General features: G+C 32.8%; 3 protein-coding genes across 4 annotated transcripts; 1 reads left to right on the top strand and 2 right to left on the bottom strand.

Moving 5' to 3' along the window:
- Positions 1-4,592: 4,592 nt before the first annotated feature.
- Positions 4,593-5,147, top strand: LOC133176413 (kelch-like protein 7). The gene has a single exon (XM_061311538.1). The coding sequence runs from the start codon at positions 4,593-4,595 to the stop codon at positions 5,145-5,147; it is 555 nt and encodes a 184-aa protein (XP_061167522.1).
- Positions 5,148-7,761: 2,614 nt separating this feature from the next.
- Positions 7,762-15,448, bottom strand: LOC133176462 (uncharacterized). Of its 2 annotated transcripts, XM_061311580.1 has the most exons (12): positions 15,389-15,448; positions 15,024-15,086; positions 13,290-13,361; positions 13,093-13,161; positions 12,880-12,948; positions 12,459-12,527; positions 12,129-12,191; positions 11,720-11,752; positions 11,350-11,379; positions 10,910-11,032; positions 8,964-9,143; positions 7,762-8,154 (listed from the first exon to the last, which is right to left on the bottom strand). In XM_061311580.1, exons 1-12 carry the CDS (start codon positions 15,440-15,442, stop codon positions 8,104-8,106), a joined length of 876 nt encoding a protein of 291 aa, XP_061167564.1. In that variant the 5' UTR covers positions 15,443-15,448; the 3' UTR covers positions 7,762-8,103. The 2 variants fall into 2 exon arrangements, with proteins under 2 accessions (XP_061167564.1, XP_061167565.1); XM_061311581.1 differs by lacking the exon at positions 12,459-12,527.
- Positions 15,449-16,868: 1,420 nt separating this feature from the next.
- LOC133176478 (uncharacterized) lies at positions 16,869-25,513 on the bottom strand. Its single transcript, XM_061311591.1, has 8 exons — positions 25,413-25,513; positions 23,089-23,179; positions 22,235-22,291; positions 21,973-22,064; positions 20,682-20,973; positions 17,704-17,739; positions 17,017-17,040; positions 16,869-16,893 (listed from the first exon to the last, which is right to left on the bottom strand). Exons 2-7 carry the CDS (start codon positions 23,171-23,173, stop codon positions 17,033-17,035), a joined length of 570 nt encoding a protein of 189 aa, XP_061167575.1. The 5' UTR covers positions 23,174-23,179; positions 25,413-25,513; the 3' UTR covers positions 16,869-16,893; positions 17,017-17,032.
- Positions 25,514-27,567: the final 2,054 nt, after the last annotated feature.

Here is a 27,567-nt window from a genome sequence, read left to right on the forward strand (position 1 = left end):
AAATATTTGCTGTTGCTGACAAAGCAATTATGATTTAAATTTAGATAGAAGTTCAGAATAATGGATGTACAGGATCTGAAAACTTAAGGAGGACTTTGAAAATGAAATTTCATATGAATATTACAAGGTATACATTTGATATTTTAACCTTTAGAATCACAAAACTTAGCAGTGTATATGCCTGATTAGTGATAGACTGAAAATTCATGTGAACATATATTTTTTATTTGACAAATAGAAAGAACATGGTTTATATGAGTTACCTTTGTTAACAGGGGATGCTTACTCCTCTAAGGCATCCAATCCCACCTCTGGAATTTTCAGGGATCTATGTTTTATGCCCTCTTCACATAATTGTATTATATACAGAATTTCTGGAATCAATCACTTTTCGTTATCTTCACCTTATACATTCATTACACAAATAGGTGTATTTCAAGAGACTTGGTAAGGCTTTTAGATGACGATGGTGTCAAAAGAAGAAAACAGAGAAGGCTGAGAAGGAGGCAATACTTCAGTAAGGTATGATGAAATAAATGTCAAGAAAATGTTCATACCCCCAGCAAACAAAGTTTCAATGGTGTGTATATTTAAATAATACTATCTACCTATCCACCTTTCTGTGATAATTGTCCAGACATGTTCTGCACAGATTTGCCTGAAAATGCATACACTGCTTATTCAGCCAATAAAGATGTGCATCTAGTAAATTTAAAAGGTGGGGTCACAATATGAAATCAAAGTTTAACAATAACATTTATATATAAAAATAAATCTTCTCAAGAATCACTGGGCCAGAAAATCTTAAAGTTATGTCTTAAGGTACTAGTGTTGAGAGTTTATTATTCAGAGCATTGTACCATTGGGTATGGAGGGGCCAAAAATAGATTTATACTTAGGGAGAAATGTTTGAAAGCCCTCTTCAGAAGAACAGCAAAGCTATGATGAATCATTTTAATGTAGATTTTTATAGTTAGGATGGGGCTACAAATGTCAATCAGAATTTTACTTAGGAATACATGTATATTGGAAAAAATATGATGCAGAACAGTAGAACCAAAAAAATGACTGGTGAGCATTGTGTCCCATGGGCCTCTCGTTATATTTACATTCAAGGATAGTAATCAAGTTCACCAAAATGCATATATCTTGGTTTATTTCATACTTAATAAGAAATACAGCTTCTTTGTGCATGCGATATGCCTGACGTCATAATAGTCGTATCAGCCCTACAGGTCTGATACAGATTTATTTCACACCCTTAGTTGCTTAAACTTAAAAAACAGACATAAATTAGATGCAATCACTGACATAATATAATTCAAGTGTAGTTGACTTTTTAGACCGATCGATTATTCATAAACTTGGTAGACATAAGATGCATATTAAGCCCCCCCCCCCCCCCCTAAAAAAAAAATCCGGAAACGTAAAAAAAAAAAAAAACGCCAGAAATGCTGAGCATAATTCCGGAGAAGAAATGTAGTGAATAATTTCTAATCAATCCTTATATTTAACAAGATGCTAATGGAAGAAAAAAATGCTAAACATAATTTCGGAGATGAAATGTAGGAAATAATTTATATAGCTGTTGATCGAAGATGTGTAACCCCCTCCCCCATTTCGGAGTTTTAGGCATCTAAATGCATTGCTCTTCATTCATGTATCTAAGGGTAGCGCAGATCGAGGTAGCAAATAAGTCACGAGTTAACTGTCCATCCACAAGACGGATGTCAAATGTCCTTTCTGTGTATAACATAAACATATAGCTTGTAGAAGAATCACACTGGACCACATCGTCGTCCTCCTCTGGAAAGTTTACTTTGCCTAGAGTTTTTCTTAAACTTATTATTTCTAGTGTATGCAGTGTAGACATACACATGTGCGGATCGGGGGGGGGGGTAGGGGGTCCGGACCCCCCTGGAATTTGCAGAGTTATTAAAAGTATAGAATTATAGAATATTTATTCAACCAATTTGGGCCCACAATGGAGCATAGAGATGAACAATGTCCGAAATCACAGTCATAAATAACAATAAACCAAACAAACAATTGTTTATTGAACAGAGAGTTAGCTGTCAACTTTTCGGATGCATAAAATGTATACAAATAGTATAATTATGTATAATGACTGTAATATGCCTATATTGTACTATGTTGTTTTCTCATATTAAAATTTTCATTTAAATGTTGGCCTAATAAAACAACAAACTTAGAATCTTCATTTGACATAATCCATGTAAACAGGTCCACATTATTAAGCAGTATTAAATTTGGAAAAGTTTTAAAGATTTTGTTTAAAAACTCTTCTCTAGAATCATTATACAATGGACATTCTAGCAAAAAATGTATTTCATCCTCAATTAGACTTGAAGTACAGTAACGACAGACTCTTTCACTCCTGGGAAGAATTTCATTTTTACCACATTAATTTATTAAGTTCCTTTCATATCTACCCATATATACTGACGCAAATAAAAAATGACTTTGGACCCTCCTAGAAAATGTGGTGACCCCACCATCAGCACATGAGCATTTTTCTTTCTTTTTCAACATGATATTGTTGACAGTTCCTTTTTTCCCTTTATTTTTGTATATGTGTATTCTATTTGATTGCTGTGTAAGGCGGAAAAAATCAGGTTGTATTTTTACGAATTTGAATTTAAATCGAACAAGAAATAAGATTACATGTAAATCAGAACAAGGCTTTATTCTATGAACAAAACCTCTTTTTTCTTCAGCCGTACGAGAATTAACTTCTGTCGTAATTTTATCTGTTCCTTCTGTCAATTTCGAATTTTGCACACGCATTTTATCAAACAGTTACATAAAAAACTTTTCCATTTGTCGAATTTGATAAATTCTGGATCAAGGGTCCCATCTCACACAGGATTGGGAGACTTCTACATCACCAACCCAGTGGTCCAAGTGGTGATCGAGCTTATATAGCGTCAATAGAAAGTCTTTCTTTTCTCGCACCCGAAGTTTCGTCAAATAAATCGACGATTCGGACATATTAAAATGAGGAAAAATATTCTTATTTGTGAAATATTTTAGAATAGAATTACAAAAATTTATCATATTATCATTCAGTATCATATCATCAAAACTTTACGTGTTAACAGAGCAACGGTATATGCGTTAAAATGCGTGACTGCGGGGAAGGGGGTTAAGGGACATAACTCTGTAGTAATCCTCTGTAGTTGTTGATTTCTAATTTACTTGTAGTTTCATCCACTATAAAAGGTCATGCCGCACATAAAATGTATACCGGGTAAAATTAAATTGCAATTGTTTACATTTTTACAGTACTTTAAGTTTGTGTGCATTTTTTTAGTGTGTGTTTTATTTAATTAAACTAATTGTAAAGTAATCTGCTTTAATGTTGTAACTTCGGCATAGAGTAATTCTGTGTGTCTAATATCTCAAGTGCCTTAGGTTTGTTGAATACAAGATTGAATTTTCCAAGTACATGTAATACAAGTGTCTCCTGCTTTAGCATCATTAAAATACTGAAATAAATCTTAAGGATGATTTTTTTTTTCATTTGAATACTCGCAATATAATTCAAAAAAAGAAAACAAACAATAACAACCACAGCTAGGAAGACTGCTGTAGAGTAAATAATCTATTTATCATAACATGACAAATAGATGAGCGATTCCTTACTCTCAAAGCTAAAGTGAATAACAAAATTGAAATTACAGACATAAAAAGTTGTCATCCTTTATAATTTGTCTTGAATTCTGAACAAATCAGTATATACCAATTCAGCTTAATTTTCGTACAACAAACGGAATGATTTTCAGTTTGTGTAGTAATAATGTTTGAAGAAAGTAAAGTATCCTGAGGTCATAAACATATAATTGATTCAGAAGTTTTCAAAGCATATGATTTTTCGAAATCTGAAACAATGGAAAAATAAAAGATTAAAGTATTATTGAAAGATAGATTTAAGAACAAGATGGTGATGGTGGATTAACTTTTCCAAATGTTTCATGGCAATCTGTATACATGCTAATTATAACACAAACTTGCTTCTTTCAGGTAAATATACACAGTGAAACTTCCCTTTCTGAACAGCACTGATTTAATGGAACTAGTGGCTGGATTAAAAAGCATTAGGAATTAAACATAATTTACTGAAAGGAAATGAATTTTACCTCATATTAGGCAGGTAGGATTTCAGAATAATGTCCTGTTTAGACAATTTTTACAATAACTGTATTCTAAAAAGTAGGTCACAGGTCATAAGGTCGTTAATCCAGGTCATTTACACAAGCATGTTTCAAGCAATAAAATGTACAGGTATTGGGTAAAAAAATGAAATTGCTCCCTCTATCAGTATCCAAGATTAAAAGTATAACAGACGGATATATCGTATGCAGAGTAATCCCTAAGTGTCATTCTGAAGGCAACATAAACACCTCTAGTACATATTGCCCATTACTAAAGAGAAAGAATAAATAGGTACAAGATTTCCAAATGTAACTTTTTAAACAGAATAGTGGAAAATATGTAATATATAACATTCAACCTTTAACCACATAAGATCATTTTTTAAAAAAAAAATTTTCCTTTTTCAGAAAACCTTGATGGCTGCACTGGGTAATAAGCTGATTGAATCTTTTAAGGACCAGCTTCACTGTGATGTAAATATCAAACTTAGAGATGGGGCAATTCATGCCCATAGAATAGTGTTGGTTTTGGGTTCAGATTGGTTTAAGGCACGACTCAGTGAGAATTGGGAGTCAGCATCCAATGTCATCACTTGTGATATACACTCTACAGATGTGACAAAATCCATGATAGAATTTTTGTACACTTCTCATATTGATACTTCGATTGAAAATATAGAGGAAATTTACCAAGTTGCAGATTATTATGGTGTGGAAGACTTGATTCAGAGGTGTATAAACTTCATGCAGGAAAGCATATCCATCAAGAATTCACTGAAGATTCTTTTGATAGCACACAACAACCAAATTGCTACCACAAAGACACAATGCCTTCAGTTTGTAGACATCCACATGGAAGATCTTTTTGGCTCAGCTGCAGTGGATTTTTTCGAATTGCCCCTTGGTCTATTGATTGACATTATCAGAAGAGAGAGTCTCTGTGTCTTTTCCAGAACATCAACCTGTGGATAAGCATGGTTGGAGAGGAAGAGAGAAAGGTCACTTTATGGAAGGAAGTGATTCCGCATGTTAGGTTTGGAAGGATGTCGATGGATTTTTTCCTTGACCACATAGTGACAAAGTGTATACTTGAAGATGGTTTTTCTCTTCTCGTTATGCGTCAGCTATCCACATTAGATGACACACTCCCTCTTCAATACACTAAAAAGAGACATAGTATAACATGCAATGACATTGTTGTCAACCGCTTTAGGAATATCAGTAATGAGAGCACATGGTTAGTTGACAACACTCTAGATGGTGACAGAATTTCCTTCTGTATTAACCTTGACAACATAAAACTGAAGGGTCTTCTTGTGTATGGTAGAGCAGGGGCATGTGGCCTCTTTCTGTTTTGCTATACACCGAAAACAGTCAAACACTTCTGCGTAAAACACAGGTAAAAGAACAATGCTCTGATGAACTCAGTATTCCCATTCTGTTCCCCACACCAGTGCTCCTGTTAAGAGACACCGTGTACACTGCAGTGTTGAGAGTCAATGGTGGCCCAACAAGGTATGGAGTTGGAGGCCTGCATAGTACTTCATTTGCCTTGGAAGAAAACACCACTCTTATGGTGAAGTTTTCAACAGCGGGTAGTGGAAACACCAATGTTAACACTGGACAAATCAAGGGGCTCATTTTCAGGGAAGTGTAAATACTTTCACCTGTATTAAGGTAGAACAAAACACCACACTCAGCATTTTCTTTACATTCTTGTTGTCCAAGTTTGTGTACATTTTCGGACTTTTTCATAAAAGAGCGCATTATGAACTATAACTCTAAACTGTGTTTAGAAGAACACATTTCTTCTAAAACAGACCAGAAAAAATATATTAAAAACACTCCAATATTTACTATTAATTATCTTTGTCAGAAATATGGTAAACTAGCTATGACATGTACTTATCTATTGTGTAAAAAAAAAAAAAAGAACAAAAAATGAATGCATATACTTATCAGGGCCCTATTATAGGTCCCTGATTTAATGGAACATTTCAGATTCTACATTTAGCATATATTTTTTGTCATTTACATGCATCATTATCTGTTATTTAAAAAGTGTAACTTTTGATTTCAAACATTAAAATCTTGAATTTGATTTTTAATTTTCTTAGTCATTGAAATTATTTTGGTCTCAAAAATGTATATAACCAGGCCCCAAGACCATAAACTGAGAATAGACTTAAGTCAAAATTTTGAATTTTAACATCTTGAGTTTTATCTAATCTATTTGCTTAAAATTCCGCAATTTTATACAACATTTAAATTCAAATACATGATGAAAATTTTGTTTCATTATCAAAATTATTTCAAAATTTAAGTTATTAGGTTTGAAGTTTTGACTAAGTCTATTCTCAGTTTATTGTCTTGGGGCCAGTAGTTAAGTCTTATCATTCTGTTCACTTCTTTTCAAATTTGAATATAGTTTCAGAGATGAATTTGAGGAAAAATTTTGCTACCTGTTTTGTACTACCGTAATAGGATACTCCATGCGATTAAGAACAAGGTTGTAGAAATTTGCAAAGCAATTTTTACAGGTTGTTTTAAATAAACATATACAATGTATCTTTCACTAAAAATGTTGCCTTTATTCAGGCTTTCTTCATTAACATCTATATTTTAATTCAATGCAATTAGATATCTGCATTTGGAAAATTGGTTTACTATTAAAAAGTTTAAATATATAAGTGATACCAACATTTGATCTTCAATCTATCGAGGCCTTGCCCTACCCCAAGGACATGATTTGAATCTTCACCACATGAGAATGCTTCAGAATTAATGACTAATCCATAATAAAATTTTTATCGATATCCCTTATATTCCTTTGTTTAACTTTGATCCCCTGTTGCGGCCCCACCCTATGTGCAGATGTTATGATTTGAACAAACATGAGTCTACACAACCTAATGATGCTTCCATAAAAATATGACCAATCATGCCTTTGCTTTTCTTGAGAAGGAAATTTTCAAATAATTTTCCTGTGTATACCTATGATATACTTTTATTGTACATTGAAGTCCCACCCAACTCCATGGGTCATATTTTGAACAAACTTGATTCTACACTGCCTGAGGATGCTTCCATATAAATATGACCAATCATGACTTTGCAGTTCTTGCAATTTTTTCCAATATATTCCTAGTATGTAAAACTTTGATCCACCATTGTGGGCCCACCCTTACTCCTGGCCTCATGACTTGAGGAAAGTTAAATCTTCACTATGTAAAGAAGATTCAAAATAAATTTCAATTTTTTTGGTCCATTGGTTCTTGAGAGGAAGATTTTTGAAAGACATCACCAGATTTTTACTATTTCTTAATTATTTCCTATTGAAAGAGGGCGTAGCACTTCATTTGATCAAACTTGAATCCCCTACACCCAAGGACGCTTTGTTACATGTTTGGATGAAATTGGCCCTTTGTTACTGGAGAAGAAGTCGAAAATGTGAAAAGTTTACAGATGGACGGCAGACAAAATGCGATCAGAAAAAGCTCAGGTAAGGTAAAAACTAAACAAAACTTCATAAAATTAACACATTTATTCATTTAAATCAAAATATAAAACAAAACAACTGAGGACTTCTTTCATGTAAGGAAAACTATTGCATATAAATACCAGTAAGAAGAGACGTAAAAACAATTAAAGGAGAAGAAATTATGATAACCCATTGTGACAAATAAAAAAGAAATAAGAGAAACTGATCTGTGGCTAACATTCAAATTACCTTAAAATGATTTCCTTTTAAATTTTCTTTGAGCAATTCTTTTAATGTACATGATAATATTCATTTCAATGTACATAATACATGTATCATAAAAGTTATGGAAACAATATGTATTTAATGATGAACAACACACTACATGTGTAGAGATAATTAGAGCTAGTGTAGATATACACGTTTTGGTGGTGAAGGTCCTGTCCCTTACATGAGCACATTTCCAAAATTGGTCATTGTATCATCCATTAAGAAGTTCTGAAACATAACATGTACCATTATGTGTATTAATATTATTGTTAAACTAGAAAAACAACATACATATGTAATAGGTACTTTTTAATAAAACATTTAAACATTAATTTAAGCTTTTAAAAATTTCAGTGTTACTTTAAATCTAGCATTCTGATGTGTTACATTTGACCTTATTTATAGTATTCTACTGTACATGTACAGTTATACATGTAATTTAAGAAAAGGAAGGTCTTAAAGTGTCTTGAAAATTATTATAACTTGCATTGAATTTTCAATGAAAAAGTATGACTGCAAGTGTTTACCTGATAATTTATACAGTCAGTAAGAAGTACCAGTAAGGCCATAAAAAATTAATTAATAGTTTCTCAGGCCAAAATTTTCAAAATTCAATGCAGCAGACAGGTTCTTTTCTTTTTTTTCTTTTTTAAAGCAGGTGTTATACCTTTAAAAAAATGATATCAACTGATTCTTACTTTTATTGTTCTCTCATTAATTATAGCTTTAAATAATATTATTTCAAACAAAGTTAATTCGTAAAATACTGTATTAACAAGAAATGTATTGGTTTATCTAATAAAAGCGTCTATCTATTAGCATTTATGAAAAGGGGAGTAACTCAGTTTTCTTTTACAACTTGGAAAAATTATGTCAGAGTATATTACTCATACCTTTTCAATATGTCAATAAATTTTATCAATGCGGCAGTGTTTGACCTGATGCAGCGGTGCCTGAGAAACTATTGATTAATTTTTTTTTGTTCTATAAATGTTGCAAATTTCCTTCAAAATGATAAAAACCATTATTATACTTGCCCCTTCTTTAAGAATTAATACATCTGGCAGTGAAGAAATAAACTCATGGTGGCTGGCTTCCAGCTCATAACAATGTTTGCAACCTTCAACCAGACATTTCAGTGGATTCACACACTCCAGGTGGAAGACAGGTGGCAGGATTTCTGCCTCTACTTCCCTGCATATATATGTGAAAATACTCTGAAAGTATCCAAAAAAGTAATTCGTAACTCAGTGGAAACATCAAAATATTGACTGCTGAGAAACCCATTTGAAAATCTTCATCTTTACCACAATGTCAAATATCCAAAAAAAGTTTGCCCAACAAGTCACAGTTTAGGTTTGCCCAACAAGTCAATTTAGGAGGCACTTTGCTTACAGCTCTTCACTTTGCACAGAAATAAAGGAAATTATTTTGTTTTGAATTTCATGACCTTGGTAGTAGGTCTCCTTGTTTCCTTTATGCATTTTTTTCTTATGAATTAATGTGCAAAGAGATAACAGTTTTTAGACATTGAATTCATCTGTCCATTTGGGACCTTACAAAGGTCCCTGGAGTGAAAAGGATTATGAAAATCTAAATGAGGTTTTCAAAATTTCTTTCTAATTTTCTCCTAAATTTGTAACAATGGTCATGCTGTTCTACATTCGCAACTTTTCCCCTATCCATTCCGGTGTAAAACTTTCATCCTTTCACATTCATATTTTGAAGAAACTTCAACCTACACAACCAGAAGATGCTTCTATTATTAATATGAATAATTACGTCTTAGCTCTTTTTCTTCAGATTTTTTACAATATATTTTTAAATAAAACTGATCATGTATCATAGCCCCCTCTTAAACCCCTGAGGTCAGGATATGAACAAACTAAAGTCTAGACTGTATAATTAATCTTTCATGCAAGTTTCAACTCTTCCAGCCATAAGGTTCTTAAGAAGGATGACTTTACAAAAATTTGTTCCTATATGTATCTATATTAAAAGTTGTTTGCCCATTGTAACTCTACATGTAGCATGGTTGGAACAAACTCATTTTTCACTTTTAACAAAGCCTTTATGTATTATCTTTTTGGCCCAATGGCTATTGAAAAAACATTTTTAAAGTATGCCATTAAATAATAATTTTTAACAAGAGGTCCATGGGCCACAGTGCTCATCTGAGTAACTTCAGCCTTGCTGTTGTTCACCAAATTTTCCCTCTTATAATATCTGTTGTGGCCCCACCCAACCCCCAGGGGTCATGATTAGAACCTAAACTACCCAAGAAAGCTTCCACATTAGTTTCAGCTTTTCTGGCTCAGTGGTTCTTGAAACGAAAATCTTTGAAGTTTTTTCTATATATTTCAATGTAAAAGTTGGATTCCCTAACATGGCCCCACCCTACCCTGGGGTCATGATTTGAAGAATTTAAAATCTGCACTACCCCAGGATGCTTCCATATAAGTTTCAGCTTTTCTGTCCCAGTGGTTCTTGAGAAGATTTTTTAATGACCCCACCCTATTTTTGCCTTTTCTTGATTATCTTCCCTTGTAAAGGAGCTAGACCCTTCATATTAACAATTTAAACTCTCCTACCCAAAGGATATTTTGTACCAATTTTGATTAAAATTGGCCCAGTGGTTCTTGAGAAGTTGAAAATGTTAAAATTTAACAGATGAACAAACAGGCAGACAGACGACGCACAACAGGTGATCAAAAAAGGTCACTTGAGCTTTCAGCTCAGGTGAGCTAAAAATTTTAATAGAAGGTGTGGTGATTCATATAAATAAACCTGAGTCCCCTTCCCCCAAAGATGCTTTGTGGCAAGTTTTGTTGATATTAGCCGAATGGTTCTGGAGAAGGTGAAAAGGTGGAAAGTTCACAGAAACACACAACAGAGAGACAGACATATGCTAGACACTTCAAAATCAGAAAAGCTTGCTTGACCCCTCAGGTCAGGCGAGTTGAAAAATGTATAATATTTTTACCTGCAGAGTGTCGTCTTTACAAAACGGTCTTGTAAAAGACATCCCTCCATGATCTTCATAAATAATGGTAATGAATTTCCGATCCTCTTTACGAGGATAGGAAATGACAGCATCATCAGCCATCTTTAAAAAAGTCCATTTATATTTAATTAACAACAATGCTTACAAATACAACAGCTAATATTGTGAAATATTCACTAAAGTCTGTGCTATGGCTTTTCTGCACATAATGGTTTAAGCTCTTGGTAAAGCATATCTATCATTATTTAAGACTTCAAAATTGTATATGTCCTTTTTAGAAAAAGGAGATTTAAGTAACTGTTATTGAGGCAATGTATTAAACTGTTGCCACAATAGGTTCAGTCACTGTGGATTTGTTACAACTATATACCCACAATCATAGGATAAGAAATGAAGAAATATTCCAGGCATTTACTAACCTTTTTTCTCTTTATCTTCATGTCCATGAGCTGGAAAGAAATTTTCACAATTGGAAATAATACATTTTTTATTTATAAAATGTGAAATCAAGAGAAACATGTACATGGAATAAAACTAGCCACAATAACACAACTGTTTTCATATAATAAGCTATCCCAAGATTTCTGTTGAACCATTACTTTTATATATATATATTAAATGGAATATTGAAAAGGCATCAAAATATTCATAAATGTAAAATGGTTATATAGTCAAGAAATCTGCTGTACTACTGCACATGGTTTACAGTATTGTAGCACAAGGACATTTTCTTTGGTCTTCCTTTTCACAATTTATTTACTAACAATCATCGTTGAACCAAAAACTTACATCAAAAAGCTTTTTTATCTCCTGGTCTATGATCTGTAAGGGAAAAAGTTGTTTTAAATGACAAGTAATTCAGAAAATTTTTTCCCCAAATTAAGGGGAAAACAAGCTAATTCAGAGAAACTGTGTTCCCTGCTTAAGGTAAAAAGAACAGCATGTGTGGACCCTGGGGGGGGGGGGGGGGCAAAACGGGACACTGTAAGAGGGGCAGGAGGGGGCATAGGGAACTTTTCATCATTTTTGGCAGGGGTAACTGCCAAAATTTCCTAGCTATTCTTATGTATAAACAAACACTATGGTCAATAGAGAACTCTTAAGACAGCATATTTACAACTTCTTCAGAGTCCTTAAAAAAGTAATGTTAACCGATTTGTACTCAATGTATTTATACAAGTATGATAAATATATTTACCTCTTTCTCAGGTGACAAATGAGACTGCCCTTGCTCAAAATATGAATTAGGTGACTCCATCAACTGAAAAATATTAAATACTGAAAACATACTTTTTTTATAAACACTACTATGTTACACAATTTTTTTTAAAGAATCACATATCTGTATTTCATCAGCAGGAGTACAAATATTTTTTCCTTAGAATTGATTTGAAATTCTGAATTACAAAATACATTGTAGTCTATATTAATAAAAAAAAATTGTTTAACAACAATTAAAATAGAAAAAGTATTTTCTGATGGAAACATTTACATCAATACAATGGACTTTCCCTGACATTAGACATACCTGTATTTTATCGTCATTGGTAACCATAGCAGTAGAACATGCACTTTCTTTTGGAATGGATTTGAAATTCTAAATTACATTATAAAGTACATTGTAGTCATTCAATTTTTTTTTTACAACAATTAAAAAATAATCATTATTTTCTGATGGAAACATTCACATGAATATAATGGACTTTACATGCAACAGGGGTGTGCAATTAGCATCGCCGGACACCTGGGGCTACAATTTTTGGGGGTTCTTTGCACGAAGGTAGCCCCTTGGGCTAGTAAAAATGGGGTAGTAAAAATCTTCATTGGTAACCGTAGTTGGTCATTGGTAACTCTTTTTACAACAATTAACAACAATAAAAAAATAATCATTATTTTCTGATGGAAACATTTACATCAATACAATGGACTTTCCCTGACATTAGACATACCTGTATTTTATCGTCATTGGTAACCGTAGCAGTAGAACATGCACTTTCTTTTGGAATGGATTTGAAATTCTAAATTACATTATAGAATACACTGTAGTCATTTAAATTTTTTTTTACAACAATTAAAATAAAAACAATTTTTTTTCTGATGGAAACATTCACTTCAATACAATGCACTTCAATATAATGGACTTTCCCTGACATTAGACATACCTGTATTTTATCTTCATTTGTAACTGTAGCAGTAGAACATGCACTTTCTTTTGGAATGGATTTGAAATTCTAAATTACATTATAAAGTACATTGTAGTCATTCATTTTTTGTTTTTACAACAATTAAAATAAAATCAGTATTTTCTGATGGTTACATTCACATCAATATAATGGACTTTCCATGACATTAGACATACCTGTATTTTATCTTCAGTGGTAACCGTAGCAGTAGACCATGCACTTTTCTTTGGAGTGGATGTTTTCAAATTCTTAAACAGTTAAAATCATATTTAGAAAGTAATTCATAAGGTTTTATTCTGAGATGTACCCCAGTAATTCAAAGCACATAAGGTTAGCAACAATATTCATATAGCAAATACTAAAACTAAAACTGCATTAAATTTGACATCAAACTATGACCCCTCCTTCCCTCAAAGGCCATGATTTCAACAAACTTGATGTCAGAAATCTTTCACAAAAGTTTTGTCTTTTCTGGCCCTGTGGTTCTCGAGTAGAAGATGGTCAAATGACCCCACATGATTCTATTACTTTTCTTAAATATCTCCCCTTGGATAATTTAAGTTTGAACAAACTTGAATCCCCTTTACCCAAGATTACTCTGTGGCAAGTTTTGTTCTGGAGAAGAAGATGAAATTGTATAAATTTTATGACAAATATGTCGACAACAACCAATGAAAAAAATTTGATCACAACAAGTTAATTATCAGAATATTACATGAAAAATTCAAGGAAATAATTAAGTTTAAACATAGGTAATCAAGGATTACAAAGCTCACCTCGACGAATGTTATCTTTAAGTAAGGCAACTTTCACATCATATTTTTTTTTATTTAGTGTACATCCCAACATCAATGTCCATGCAAGTTTGGTTTAAGTATGACTTATAGTTACTTGGAAATAGACCTGTTCAAAAAACGTTTATCCTGTTTACTAGTCAAGAAAATTTTGGTCAGTTCCAACATCCAAAGTAAGTCTGGAAGTTTTCATCCTTAGATGCACCATCTATGCAAGATTAATCATAACAAGCCAAAATGTTATATAGCTACTCCAAAAAAATTATCCTGGTCACTCATCTGGAAAATGTAGGTCAGATTCAGAATCCAAAGCAAGTCTGGAAGTGACCATCCCTAGCTACATCATCCATGCTAATTTGGTTAAAATATGGCTAAAATTCACTCATGTGGAAAATCTAGGTCGAATCCAGCATCTGATGCAAGTGTGGTAGTGTCCATCCCTAGATGCATAATCCATGAAAGTTTGTTCAAGGTAGAGCTTCTAGTTACTTGGGAATGGACCTGTTCCAAAAACTTCAACCTGGTCACTCATCTGGAAAATCTAGGTCAGATCCAGCATCCGAAGCAAGTGTGGTAGTGTCCATCCCTACATCCATCATCCATGCAAGTTTGGTCCAGATAGGGCCAATAGTTACTTGGGTATGGACCTGCTCCAAAAACTGTAACCTGGTCACTCAACTGGAAAATCTAGGCCAGATCCAGCATCTGAAGCAAGTGTGGTAGTGTCCATCCCCAGATGCATCATCAATGCAAGTTTGGTCCAGGTAGGGCTTATAGTTATTTGGGAATGGACTTGCTCCTAAAACTTTAACCGGGACACCGACGCCAATGCTGGGGGTATAGCATAAGCTCATCTTGACTTCATCGAGGTGAGCTAAAAATATGCTGATATATAACAATTTGAAGCCCCCAAAAATTACAGGTAAGAAAACTGCCTTTGTGTATAAAACGTGAATTGTTAAGACTTATCATGATCCTGTAAATAATTCCCTCTGAAACCTTATGAAAAAGAGAAAATATTTAGACGTAACAGACTGCTTACATCTACTTACTTACTCTTATTATTTAAATACCACTGTAAATTAATAATGAATGTAATTATTTTTGTTTACATACAGAGTCACACTTTGGATCTGTAATATCTGAGGGGATGTCTGGTAGGTCAGAATCATCAGAAATCTTTAAAAAAAAATGTTTGAGTCAAGTTATTAAACACCTGCAAATTGTTAAAAAACTAAGAACAAAATTGCTAAGTAGTAGTCAAAATACTTGTTAATCCCTTCCCTTAGTACCCAATGTAAAATGTACTGTGTCAACATGTATATTAAACATTTTCCATTTTCTATAGGAGCATACAAGAGACAGGTTGGGTTATATTTTTTTTTCTTTTTAACACAACTTTTATTTGAAATGATGTTAAAGATTGTTTACAAGTGTGATATGGCAAATTTATATATAAGGAGAAATTTATATGTACTAACATGTACTGAATATTCTTCCACCGGCTTAGCTGCAGACTTTTTCCTCTTCCTCATTTTCTTGGAAAACTGCAGACAACAAAACATGTACATAGTAAAAACATTACCATGCTCAATTAAATGGACATCTCTTAGAACATACATTTCCAAATGCAAGAGGCTACTTTATTTCTTCCAACGATATGACTTAAAACACTAAATTTTAATCATTGATCACACATACATAGTATTAGTTAATTAACTGCTAACTATGAATGAACTATGAAAATCATTCTACATCCAGTATAAATGACAAGTAATGAGAATAATTAATCCTTCAGCTTTTTATCTAAAAATTATTTATCACAAAACATAATTATTTCCTGAAGCAATCTTTCAAAAAGCATAGGACAACTCATGCAGCTCTAAACTTCAGCTATTTTCGTGTTGCCAATATTGAACAACAGTCACCTGCAGTAACGCTGCACTCTAACAATTCTCATGTTAGACTGACAGACCAATCAACAATAAAATTGATAGACCAATGCAAAAACATTTACTCTTCTTGGATTTTTCTGGGGTATATATATAGAACAATATTTACAAGGGTATAACAATACACATTTATTGCTGGGTTCAAGGGCAATATATGTTTTGACGGACCCAAGAACCAAACTGTTTGCCTGAGGCCGTTAGGCACATATCACATACTAAGTATGTGATAATCATCATAAAGCATACCCTTTTTCATATCACATCCTGTATCAGCCCTCGACCAACATCAGCCTCGGGTCTTCAACTTTCTAACTGATGTTGGTGTCTGGGGCTGATACCGTATGTGATATGGAAAAGGGTATTCTCTTTATCCATTGTACAATATTCTTAAAAAATATTTATATCCTTGAAAATTAAAAGACTAGTTACTACAGCGTCAAAGAATGTAACAAAATTTTTTTTATCTTAATTAATAGGGTTCTTATGCAATCTAGTCCTCAAGCTAACACTTTCATTTATAGTGATGCAAAGTATATGCCCTCAATAACTTGTTTCATAAGAGGAAGAATTCAAATTTTATTACTTTACAGGGAAATTTTTAGTTTTAGTACTTACCAACAATTTTGACAGTTTGTCACATGTTCTTATTCAAATTTAATTGAATACACACTGTATTTAGATAAACTAATATTGCATACAAGTTAAGGTTAGCATCACACGGGTAAATTTTTAAATATGGTGCACCAATCCAACATATACAGTTGAACTTTGAAATCTCAAAAATTGATATATCAAGAACAACAACTGATATCCTAAGTAACCTGATAGTCCAAATTATTTCTTCTTCAGGTATTTTAACCTCAAAATCTTAATAATTGATTATATCTTGAAGATTGGACAGAAGTCCAAGATAACAAACTTAGCTGTACTAGCACTTCATTTAAATAAACTTTTTTTTATGCTGAATTTTAATATACTCACAATTTGTGGTAATTCTTTTTTGACTTTTCCATTACAAACTCCATTTCTGAGGACTGAAAGTGAAATACATGTATATTACATATCAAATCTTTGCTTTTTATGCTAAGTTCTTAATTTATCGGTCTTCATACACACAAAGTTTAACTGGTTAGTATTTATGTTATGCTTTTGCATACCTCACTGTCTGTTTCATCAGATATCTGAAATTATTGATAAACATATAGATATCATATTGCATAAACTAAAAAGTAACAAGTCAGAGCTGATCAAATGATTATTTCATAAATGCTTCGAAATGTAAAAGTTAAAGATCTGGAATAATGGTTTTGAACAAAATGTATACAAGCAGAGAGACAGAAAGAGATGGTCAACTCAGTACACCCCCACCACATAAAAAATGCTCATTATGGGTATATACATTGTCTATTACTCATATTATAGCTATTAATGATAAAAGCCTTATTTAATTAGCAAAATCTCCAACACAACAATCCTTTTTCATAAATATCTATGTATATTATCGCACTGCTAGCTCAAATGACTACGCCTGGTGAAGGGAAAATTCAGACTTGGCAAGTTAATCCAAATGAATTTTTTTCACAGTTACTTCTGGAGCCACAATCCTTTGCGAATTGCATGTTGCCATCATCATGTATGTTTTTAGCTTGAACACTTTCCCTATATGATGTCATACATTTCATGGTTGAGTAAATCTGGGCACAGTGACCAAGGTGATCTTGTGACCATTATTCACAATTTCTAGTCAAGTAATTCAATAATTAGTGCATATTATGTTACCCATGTTTTTTTCACTTCAGTTTTCTTTAAGAGTACATTATAAATTAATGTATATAGATACTAACTGTTCTCGGTGAAGAAATCTTTGGTAGTTCCTGGTCCTACAGATAGAAAAAGAATTCATTATTCAACAACAACCAACCTTATTCCATTTTATTTTCTGCATTCAGAACACTGGTGCATATTAAAGTTATAAATATTACCATAAATGATAAAAGAATATTTTTTTTTAGACTAAGAATATCACAATGACAGAAAATAAGATTTTATAATGAAGATATACAGGATGCATAATCATTTAATTACTGTTAACATACTTTTTTCATAATGTCATGATTCCACGTAGTCACAATTTCTATTCAATCCATGGATATAAAATTTTAAAAAACGGAAATAGATTTCTTAGAGTGCCTCTATAAACCTTATATGTACTTTAAGTATGCTGGAGCAAATTTCCGCAGAAAATTTGTGACACCGTACATAGTGTACATTGATACCAAACAGAAAAATGTACTTCTACAGTATTCAAAAATTCATGAATGGCTTCTACACTGATAAAAATTTAGAACTTTTTCACATTATTATTGATGAACAAGTCAAACACTTTCAGAAAGTGGCCCATGGGCTAGAAAACTCATGCGAGTCATAGCCTTGCTTTTCTACATCAGGAAATTGTTTCCAGTATCATGTGCAGGCCTTTCAAAATAAATTTGATAACATACGTAATTGAAATTGCTTATAAGGTACCTCCTATTTTTGTACAAGTACCAGCTGATTCTAATCTTTCTGAAAGCACTGCATGTGTATAAACCTATTTAAAATTTTGTTTACTATTGTGGCTCTACTCTACCAAATGGAGTTCATAATTTGAAAAAAAAGAGGGATGAAATAACATTATCTGAGGATGTTTCCATAAGTTATGACAGCTTTGCAGTTCTTGAGAAAACATTCTCAAAAAAAGTTCCTGTACATTCTTATGAAAACTTTAATCCCCCTTTGTGGCCTAAATCTACCCCATCTACCCCCAGCTGTCAAGATTTGAACAAACTTTAATCAAAGCTTCCTGAAGATGCTTCAATATTCATAAGTTTAATCATGCATTTGCTGTTCTTGAAAATAATTTTTTTAAGGACTTCTTACGCATATACTGTAAAACATGTTAATATTAATATGTTAATATTAAAGAAATTACAGAGACAGACAATATTGCTTTGGAATAAACAATTTATTCATTACATCCATTAAGTTCGATCATCATACATTTTTAAACCCATTGGAATAAAAAAGATTGTAAGCCTCCACTCACTCTGAGCATGGTTTACTGTACCTCTATTATGTAAAACTTGGATCACCTACTGTGTCCTCACCCTTATACACAGGGATCATGATTTGAACAGACTTGTATTTACACTACCTGAGGATGCTTTCAAATCAATATGACTAATCAAGGCTTAATTTTTCCTGAGAGTAAGATTTTTTTCAATGTATTCTTAAGTAAAACTGATCATCCATTTTGATCCCCCCTATCCCCAGGGGTCATGATTTGAAAAAAGAATGAATCAACACTACCTGAGGATACTTGAATTTCAGAATGACTAGCTTCACTGCTCTTCAGAGGAAGATTTTGAAAGATGTTTTTCTATGTAAAAATGTGATTGTCCATTGTATCCCAACTCTACTCCCAGGGGTTCTTGTTAAGATTTTTTCCTACATATTATCATGAACAACTTTCATGCATACTGTGGCCCTAGCCTACCCCAGGGTGGGGATTATGATTTTAACCAGTTTGAATCTGCACAATGCAATATAACTAACACATATGTTATAAATTTTCTGGCCCAGTAAGGTTTGAACAGAAATTCTTTGAAAGATGCCATTAAATTTTATAGCAAGTTTGGTTGAAATTGGCCTGGTGGATTGAAGATGGAAATATGAAAAAGTTTACAATGACAATAATAACAAGAACAGGCAATTGACAAATTTTGATAAAAAAGCTCAATTGTCTTCAGATCAGGTGAGCTCAGAACTTCAAATTAAAAATTTCGAACAATTCAAACTGAAATATATAACAATAAAATAACATAGCCAACTGAGAAGCAATATTTTTCCATATCATATTTATTGATAACCAAGCTTTAAGCAATTACAAATCACCACTCTATTGTGGCTCTATTTCTCAATAATATAATCTTTCTTCTTTAATCATAAATTTCATATATGACGTGTTCAAATAACAATAATAAAAATAAGGCACTGTCGATAATGCAACTTTAATGGTTTGTACTTTTAACAAAGGATAGAAAAGTGGCACTTGTACTTCAAACTTTGCAACAGCAATAATAGAATAACAATCCTTGCTTTAGTCTCTTCTCTAGTAAGATTTATTGCAGTCTAGACTAAAACTGAAGAAGGAGTAGCCTTTTAAAGGAATTTTACAGAAATTTGGATTTCAGTAACCATGGCAACATCATTCAGCAAAATTATAAAATGATAAAGACAATTAGGTATCCCTGTGTAGTCTACTTGTGTGCCACGTTATATTAAAATCAGACCAAAGCTGTAGGAGGAGTAGCATTTTGAAAAATGCACAACGTACACCTTACTATCAGATAAGCTCCTCTGGTCTCTGACCAGTAGAGCTGAAAACAAGAGGAAAAATAATTTTTTTTAAAAAATTGCTTCTCAGTTGTCTGAAATACACTTTCAGCTTTTGACCTGTGTGCAATTATTAAAATTCTCCAGAATTTCTTGTCGTCTTATAAAGGTGAAATAATGCATTCGTATTACACTGAATTAATTATGTCAACACTATGTCTTCATATATAAAATATGGATAATGCATACATTTCATAAAAAATATATGAGGAGAGCATCCATTTTTTTTTTTAAAAAAATGCATTCAGTATTTACTAAAACAGCCATTACATTTGTCATTTTAAAAAATTTTTGATCAGAGTACTTCATAGCTCTTACCTTAGTTGAATTAGAAAATTAGTATCAAATTCTTAGTAAATTATACTTGAAATTATAGGGCTTTTCTCACCTTTTCCTTTAGCTAAGGCATATATCTTGGCCTTCCTTTGGGTTTTTAAAGCAGAAAGATTTTCTATATTAAATGCTGCAGGTTCACTTAATTCCTGTAAACCCCCTGGTCCCATAATAAAAGGGACAAAGGATATCTTTCCCCTGAATTGGCTAGTTAATCTTTTCATCCAGTCCTTCGCATTTTCTCCAGGTTTTACTGGCATCTTTAAAGTCCCTGTTAAACCAGTTTCACTAGGAAATGCTCGTTTAAGTGCCTTTTTCTTTCCATCCATAATTTGGATTTGTATTTCCTAAATAAAAGTTTGTATAGTGCAGATCTTACGACATCAATACTAGTACCAGGTAATCTATTTTTTGTCTTTATACCAATTTAGTTCAAATTCCATTTTTATCATGAGTGTAATAAATTCTGCTAATGTTACATTATTATACAAAGTTGGATAATCAGTGTAACAATAATAGGATTGGGGAACCTCTACCTTCATCCAGGTGCAATGCACCAGCTGAAAGTATAGGGAAAAAGAAACACGTTGAAATTAAATTGGCTGAAAAATGTACTTTTCCACTATAGATTCAAGTGTTATATACATGTAACCCAATCCTGAAGGGAGAACATATACTAAGTGATATACATGTATATGAGAATGTATCAGTCAAACATCAGCAATGAATCCCTTCAATAGCGATGATGATACAATGAAGTGGTAAAATTTTCCATTAGAATGGAAGGTTTTGTGATTTCATTTGAACATTGAATGCCACATAAGGACATGCCCAATTCTTCGGAAAGGCCAATAAATGTTGTGGTAAACAGGATAAATTCATACATATACGTATACTTTTGTTGCAATATGTTAGTTTTACAGAAGGGGGAGTCTCTAACTATCTCATATAATTTCTGAAAAATCTCCATTTCAGAAAAACTCATGTTGCTAGTCCCAGAGAGTGGGGTGCCTGAAAACATTGCAACAAATACATCTCTCTTGTTTCTAAAGAAATGGGCGGGTCATTGTGTTACAATTGATGTTCGAAAATAAAAACCATACCATTCCATTCAAACAAAAAATTCCACCACTTCAAGGCACATGGTTGTATGATAAAACTATTCACTCATTTCTTTACATGCATGCCCGAAAATACAACTTTGTAATAAAAAAAATGAACGGCATTTCACTATATACATGTACTGCTCATAGTCCTGCAACCTTTACATATGGGTGATTTCTTGTAAGGTTGAAAAAATTTAAATCATTCTGAAAAAAATGTATTTACACTACAAGATCACTCACATTCACACTGCTCCTCTCCCCTTTCTTCTCTTTTATCTCTTTCTTCTTTGGCAAATATTTTGCTTTCAGTATTGCAAGGCTTTTCTTTGCATCTAGATTTCAAAATTTTGAAAGTAAAATTCAAAAGAGAAGTGTATTCTGGCTAAGATACGGAAATTTTTATACTCATATATGATACATACACATACATGTATGTATTATCCTTAAATTTGAAATAAAATTGCAATTGTACTGGTCTTAAATATTAGCTTAAAATTATTACCTGGTGAGAGACATCCAACCTCTATTGCCCGACTGCCACTTGTAGCTGAATCTTTATCTACAAATATAACATTACAATAATATAACAATAATAACACGTAAATTTAAATGTATTTTAAATACTTATGATAGCTTTCCCAACATAGCAGCTAGACTTCCATCTCCTTCAAAAACAATAGGCCCATGGGCAACAATCTCACCTGAGCAATTAACCACACTTCTGTTCTTCATCAGCAGTTTTTTTTCTAGATGCATATATATATATATATATATATATATATATATATATATATATATATATATATATATATATATATATATATATGTATGTATGAATTTTCTTAAATAAACTTTGATCACATATTATAGTTCCACTAGGCCATGACTTAAACAAACTTCAATCTACACTACCCGAGGATGCATCCATATAAATATTACTAATCATGGTTTTGTTGTTCTTGAGAAGAAGATTATTAAAGATTTTTCCTATGTATTCCAGTGTAGAGGTTTGACCCTCTGTTGTATCCCCACCCTACCCCTACCCCTGGGGATTATGATATGAAAATTTTAAATTTACAGACGTAATAAAGCTTCATGTAAGTTTCGTCTTTTCTGACCTTGTCTTCGGAGAAAGATTTAAAAAAAAATAATCCACAAAATTTCAGGAATTAATATCCAATTATAAGGTCTCAGCCATTTCTGAAGAATTCCCTTTATTTTATCCATCGAAATATGCATTAATTTTTGACCACTACTTTGAAAAGTTAAATGCAAGTTATCTCAGCAGAATACATTCTTTAAGTATTTAAAATCTTCTCAGTGACCATGTGTTTTTTGATTATTTTTATTACATACCTTTAACATGTTGAACTTGAGCTCCGCAATTCCCGCAAAATTTCGCGAAGTAAGCGAGGCTTCTCCCACATTCCATGCAAAACATGGTGATCTGGAACATCATTTTATTCATTAGTATGTAAAATCTAATTAAAATATTACAGAAAATTAAATAAACAAAAATAACCATCTATTTTAAACACTGTTAACAATATACACTGGTTGGAGAAAATCAGGTGTTGAAATTTTTCTGGAAAACCCACTAGCCCAGGGGCTACTGATCAGTTAAAATTTACTAGCCCAAATCTCTAACTAACTAGCCCAACAATTTTCATGCAAAATGAAAACATAATAAATTAAAGTGTCAAATACTTTGGTAACAGGAACAAATTTAATTAGTTCTCAATCAAAAGAAAACAGTCTACATAGAAAACCTTTGATAAACTGAAGATCCCAAACTTTTTTTGTTCTGCTAGTCCAACTGACTATCGTTACATTTAAATTAGGTAGCCCGTGTCTTAAAATGACTAGCCCCAGGTGTCAGGCTACCGTATATTTCAACCCCTGCAAAATTCCATGTTAAATGAGGCTAGGTGATTTTACATGAAAAAGTCTGGAAAAATTTTTTATAAAATGAGGTGGGGTGTGGGTCTTTCAGGGGTTTAATGATAAGCCTCCTTCACAATTAATATGTATCGTATAATGATGTCTTGGTACCGGTACTTGAATTAACTGTGAAATATTATTTTGCAAACTATCAGTCCTCAACAATTATGTTTTTTAATAATTAATATTACACTGTGTAGCATGTTTTTAGCTAAGTCAAACCTTACTGAAATGAATAATGATCCTAACTAAAAAAAAAAATTGGAAATAGAGATTTTGTTTGTGTATCAACCTAAAGAAAATAAATACTGCATTAAATTGATACCTCACTGAATTGTTTCACCTCCAGAATTTATATTAGTACATGTCCCTGCAGCAATGAACAGTTCCATGCATCATTTATTTTAGATTGGCCCAATATATTTCCGCTCTGCATGTTTATAATTAAATTTCACAATGCTCCCATCAATTTGAGGATAGTTGGGCCAATTTGGCCAAATCTGTTGCTTGACTTTCCCAGGCATTGCAAGGCTTACAAAAGAGCCAGAAAAAAAGGAGGAAAATTATGGCCAACAAAAAATATCTTTCTTCATTTTAGGAATTAAGTTCAGTTTAATATGTGAACACTGAAAGTTTAAAGATATTATGTTTTAACATTTTGTATATAATTCATACATCAACAAGCATTCTGAGAGTATTGCATAAGCAATACATGTCCCCTACCGGTATCCCCTTTTTCTTTTAAGGATGTCATTTTGTAAGACCTTGTATATGATAACTGCCCCCCCCCCCCCCCAAATGTGGACACTTTGGATTACTTGTTTATGAATGAAATGTTGGAATGAAATCTGTCTTACAAAGATGTCTTTGACTAAAATCACATAATGTATGAATAACATGACAATTACTTATGTTACTCATTTTCCCGATAAAATATCTCTGTCTTTAACTTATTAATAAATAGGGATATAAAAATTCAAATTGGGGAAAATATTCAGTCTTGATTGCATCTGGTATTATTTTGCCAAGTATATTAAGTATTTGCTGGTAAAAATTGCTGAAAACAATGCACAATATTACTTTACCGTCTTCTGTCATAATCCACAACCTCGTTTTTTGAACATTTTAGTGCAGCACGAACCCGATCGTGAACCGATTATATATATATTTTTTTTTTTAGAATGGCTGAAAAATTCTGACACAAAAGGGGGAAAAGTCACTTAACCCGAAAATCCTATTTTGTTGTTTGGGGGTGGGGGGTGGGGGCTCTTTTTTCACAACTTAATTTTCTTCATACTTTACTCTATTTCCTTTCACAGAACATTTCTTACGCTAAAAACACAACAAATTATTAATATTCCTCTCCTCCATCTCTCTTTTAGCGAATCCAAAGTGGGGGGTTCAAAATATTATTTATTACTTTTGATACATGTTTTTCTACCAAACATCCAATAATTTTATGATTAAATATACGCCAAACAAGAGGTCCAGGGTAAAGTGATGGACTTTCTGAGTATCTGCTGTTTTGTATAGGGATTAGCACGACCGTCAATGCCTCCAGCACATGCACCTGAATTTATTATCAATCAATAAGCCAAACATCGAACCCTACCCCTCTCTATATTTGGCTTTATTGATAAAAATTCAGGTGCCTGTGCCTCGAGCGGCGCTCCCCTTACTGGCTAAATATCTGGGCCTTTCATAATATGCATGTTAATGTAGGCTTAATGTAGCCTTACCTCTTTCCATAAATCTCTCAGTCTCTCAGTCTTTCAGATACTCGGTAAAAAACTTTCGGTCGTCTCTCGAGGTGCTAATGCTTATATATAGCATTACCATCACGTGGTGATCTGCTTCCAGAGGACGTTTGATCCAGTCAAGCGTCCAAATAATGATGTAGCTCTACAACAAGCTTATCTTTTAAAAAGATTGGTGAGCTAGCGCTGTAGCATAATAAAATACAGAAGATATCTGAACCATTTCTTAAATTTGCTGAATCGATTAATTATTAATTGCAAGGCAGATTGGTGCACTGGGGGTTGAGTTGGGGGGGGGGGGGTCACAATTCAGAATGGTGAATCTAAAAGTATGCTTCACGTCGGCAATGGCATAACTCCTAACTGTGCTTTAAGCATTCTGTATTTTACTGTAATTTCAATTTCGATGTGAAAAATAAAAGGTCAGTAGAACCAATGAGCACCTTCGGGCCTTTCCGGCAAGCTCGGAAAACATATCCGAGGTTGCCGCGGTTTTCCGAGCTTGCCGGAAAAATCCATGAAGGTAGATTAGAAAAGCTATGTATTCATTATAACTTTAGAAATAACAGTCTTGGTTTTATAAGACCCGAGTTACTGTTACTTTTTGTTCATTTACGTGCAGGTTAGACAACAAAACAGAAACTTCAGATCATACATGTATACAAGTATTTTCAGATGATAAACACTAAATTGACATGTCTTTCCGACATACTCTGAAAAAGATTTTTGTCGTTGTTGTTGTTTTTTCCGAGCTTGCTGGAATTATCCACTAAGGTGGTAAAACTGTAAGGAAAGCTAGATATCTAGAATCTTGGCATTATATGGCCAAATTTTTTCTTGTACTTTTATATGTAGGTAAGACAATAAATTAAAAAAAAAAAATCAGAATCCGGATCTAGACTGGTATTAACTGTCTCTAACCTATGAAATGTATATCGCGCATATCAGACAGGAAAGGCCAGTGTAAATTCGGATCATTTCTATTTTTGTATGACAAAACGAAATTGTTATCGTACAGTCTATCTACAGTAGTTTTCCCAGAATCCCCGACCGTGAAGTCGAGCATGCGTATTTCAGAAATATAGACTAACGTAGTTGCTAGCGCTCGAGAGCGCTAGCAATAATTATGATCTTGCGAGTTTCGCTGTCAAGTAAAATTATAATCGTACTGTGCATCCGAATCATACAAACGTTTGATTTTGTCAAGCGTCTAAATAATAATGTTGCATCTTAAATTTCTGGTCGACATAATTATTATTGTTGGAGTAGGAGATTATAATTGTGTAACGTTACCGATTTTTATTGTATGATGCGATGAAAATTATAATGTGTGGGGAATAAAAATACGAGAATTATAATTGTGTAATAATTTTGGGGCGAAATAAAAATAATGTGTACACATGGACAGACAAGATTATAATTATTAAGTAAGAATAATTATTATAATTTTGAGGCGAAATAAAAATAATGTGTATAGACATCGACTGACAAGATTATAATTTGAAGGCGAAACATTATAATGTGTCTACTTTGACTGGCAAGATTATAATTGTGAGGTGTGAATAATTATAATTTTAGGACAAAATAAAAATAATGTGTACACGTTTGACAGACAAGATTATAATTGTTGCAGGAAAAATAATAATGTTGTCAAAAAAGCAAGATTTTTATTTTTGGAAGAGATAATTATTTTTGGTATAATTATATAGGAAAAAATAATAATAGTGTGGGGGTACCCTACGGCTTTCCATATATTTCATATATCCACGATATCATGATTAATGAAACTTATACAGCTGTTATACAAGGTGTATCAGAAAAAGGGAAGTAACTCTTAGAATAGTTAGAAATTGCTTATATTACGAATTTTCGTAATATTACGATTTTTCGTATTGGACTGGACGACTGATATACTTGTATACATTTAATAATTCTACAAATACAGGGGGCAGTGTGACCCCCCTCCCCCCCCCCCCCGAAACTGCGCATGCTCTTCTTTTTTCAATAAGCGGGGGACACAAATTCTCTGAATTAGCTTGTTAAATTAGAGATGACGCGAATAATTTCGTTTATATTTGCACATCGATCGAAAATACCCCGTGTGCGGCCGAAGTTACCCAACACACATACCTTGTAA

Source organism: Saccostrea echinata, unplaced genomic scaffold (assembly GCF_033153115.1).
Source record: "Saccostrea echinata isolate AGI-Se365-2 ecotype Australia unplaced genomic scaffold, CSIRO_AGI_Sech_v1 ptg000075l, whole genome shotgun sequence".
Lineage (NCBI taxonomy): Eukaryota > Metazoa > Mollusca > Bivalvia > Ostreida > Ostreidae > Saccostrea > Saccostrea echinata.

What these genes read in the sequence shown, in the direction of transcription:
- LOC133176413 (XM_061311538.1), top strand. Translation starts at nt 4,593, where the DNA reads ATGGCTGCACTGGGTAATAAGCTGATTGAATCTTTTAAGGACCAGCTT.
- LOC133176462 (XM_061311580.1), bottom strand. Translation starts at nt 15,442, where the DNA reads ATGAGGAAGAGGAAAAAGTCTGCAGCTAAGCCGGTGGAAGAATATTCA. An exon ending in TGGAAGAATATTCAGTACAT is followed by an intron (nt 15,087 to 15,388) that starts GTTAGTACATAT and finishes TTTTTTTTAAAG; the next exon opens with ATTTCTGATGATTCTGACCT. An exon ending in CAGATCCAAAGTGTGACTCT is followed by an intron (nt 13,362 to 15,023) that starts GTATGTAAACAA and finishes TAACTGTTTAAG; the next exon opens with AATTTGAAAACATCCACTCC.
- LOC133176478 (XM_061311591.1), bottom strand. Translation starts at nt 23,173, where the DNA reads ATGTTTTGCATGGAATGTGGGAGAAGCCTCGCTTACTTCGCGAAATTT. An exon ending in TCAAGTTCAACATGTTAAAG is followed by an intron (nt 22,292 to 23,088) that starts GTATGTAATAAA and finishes TTATATTTGTAG; the next exon opens with ATAAAGATTCAGCTACAAGT. An exon ending in TGCCTTAGCTAAAGGAAAAG is followed by an intron (nt 17,740 to 20,681) that starts GTGAGAAAAGCC and finishes TTCTATCTGTAG; the next exon opens with GACCAGGAACTACCAAAGAT.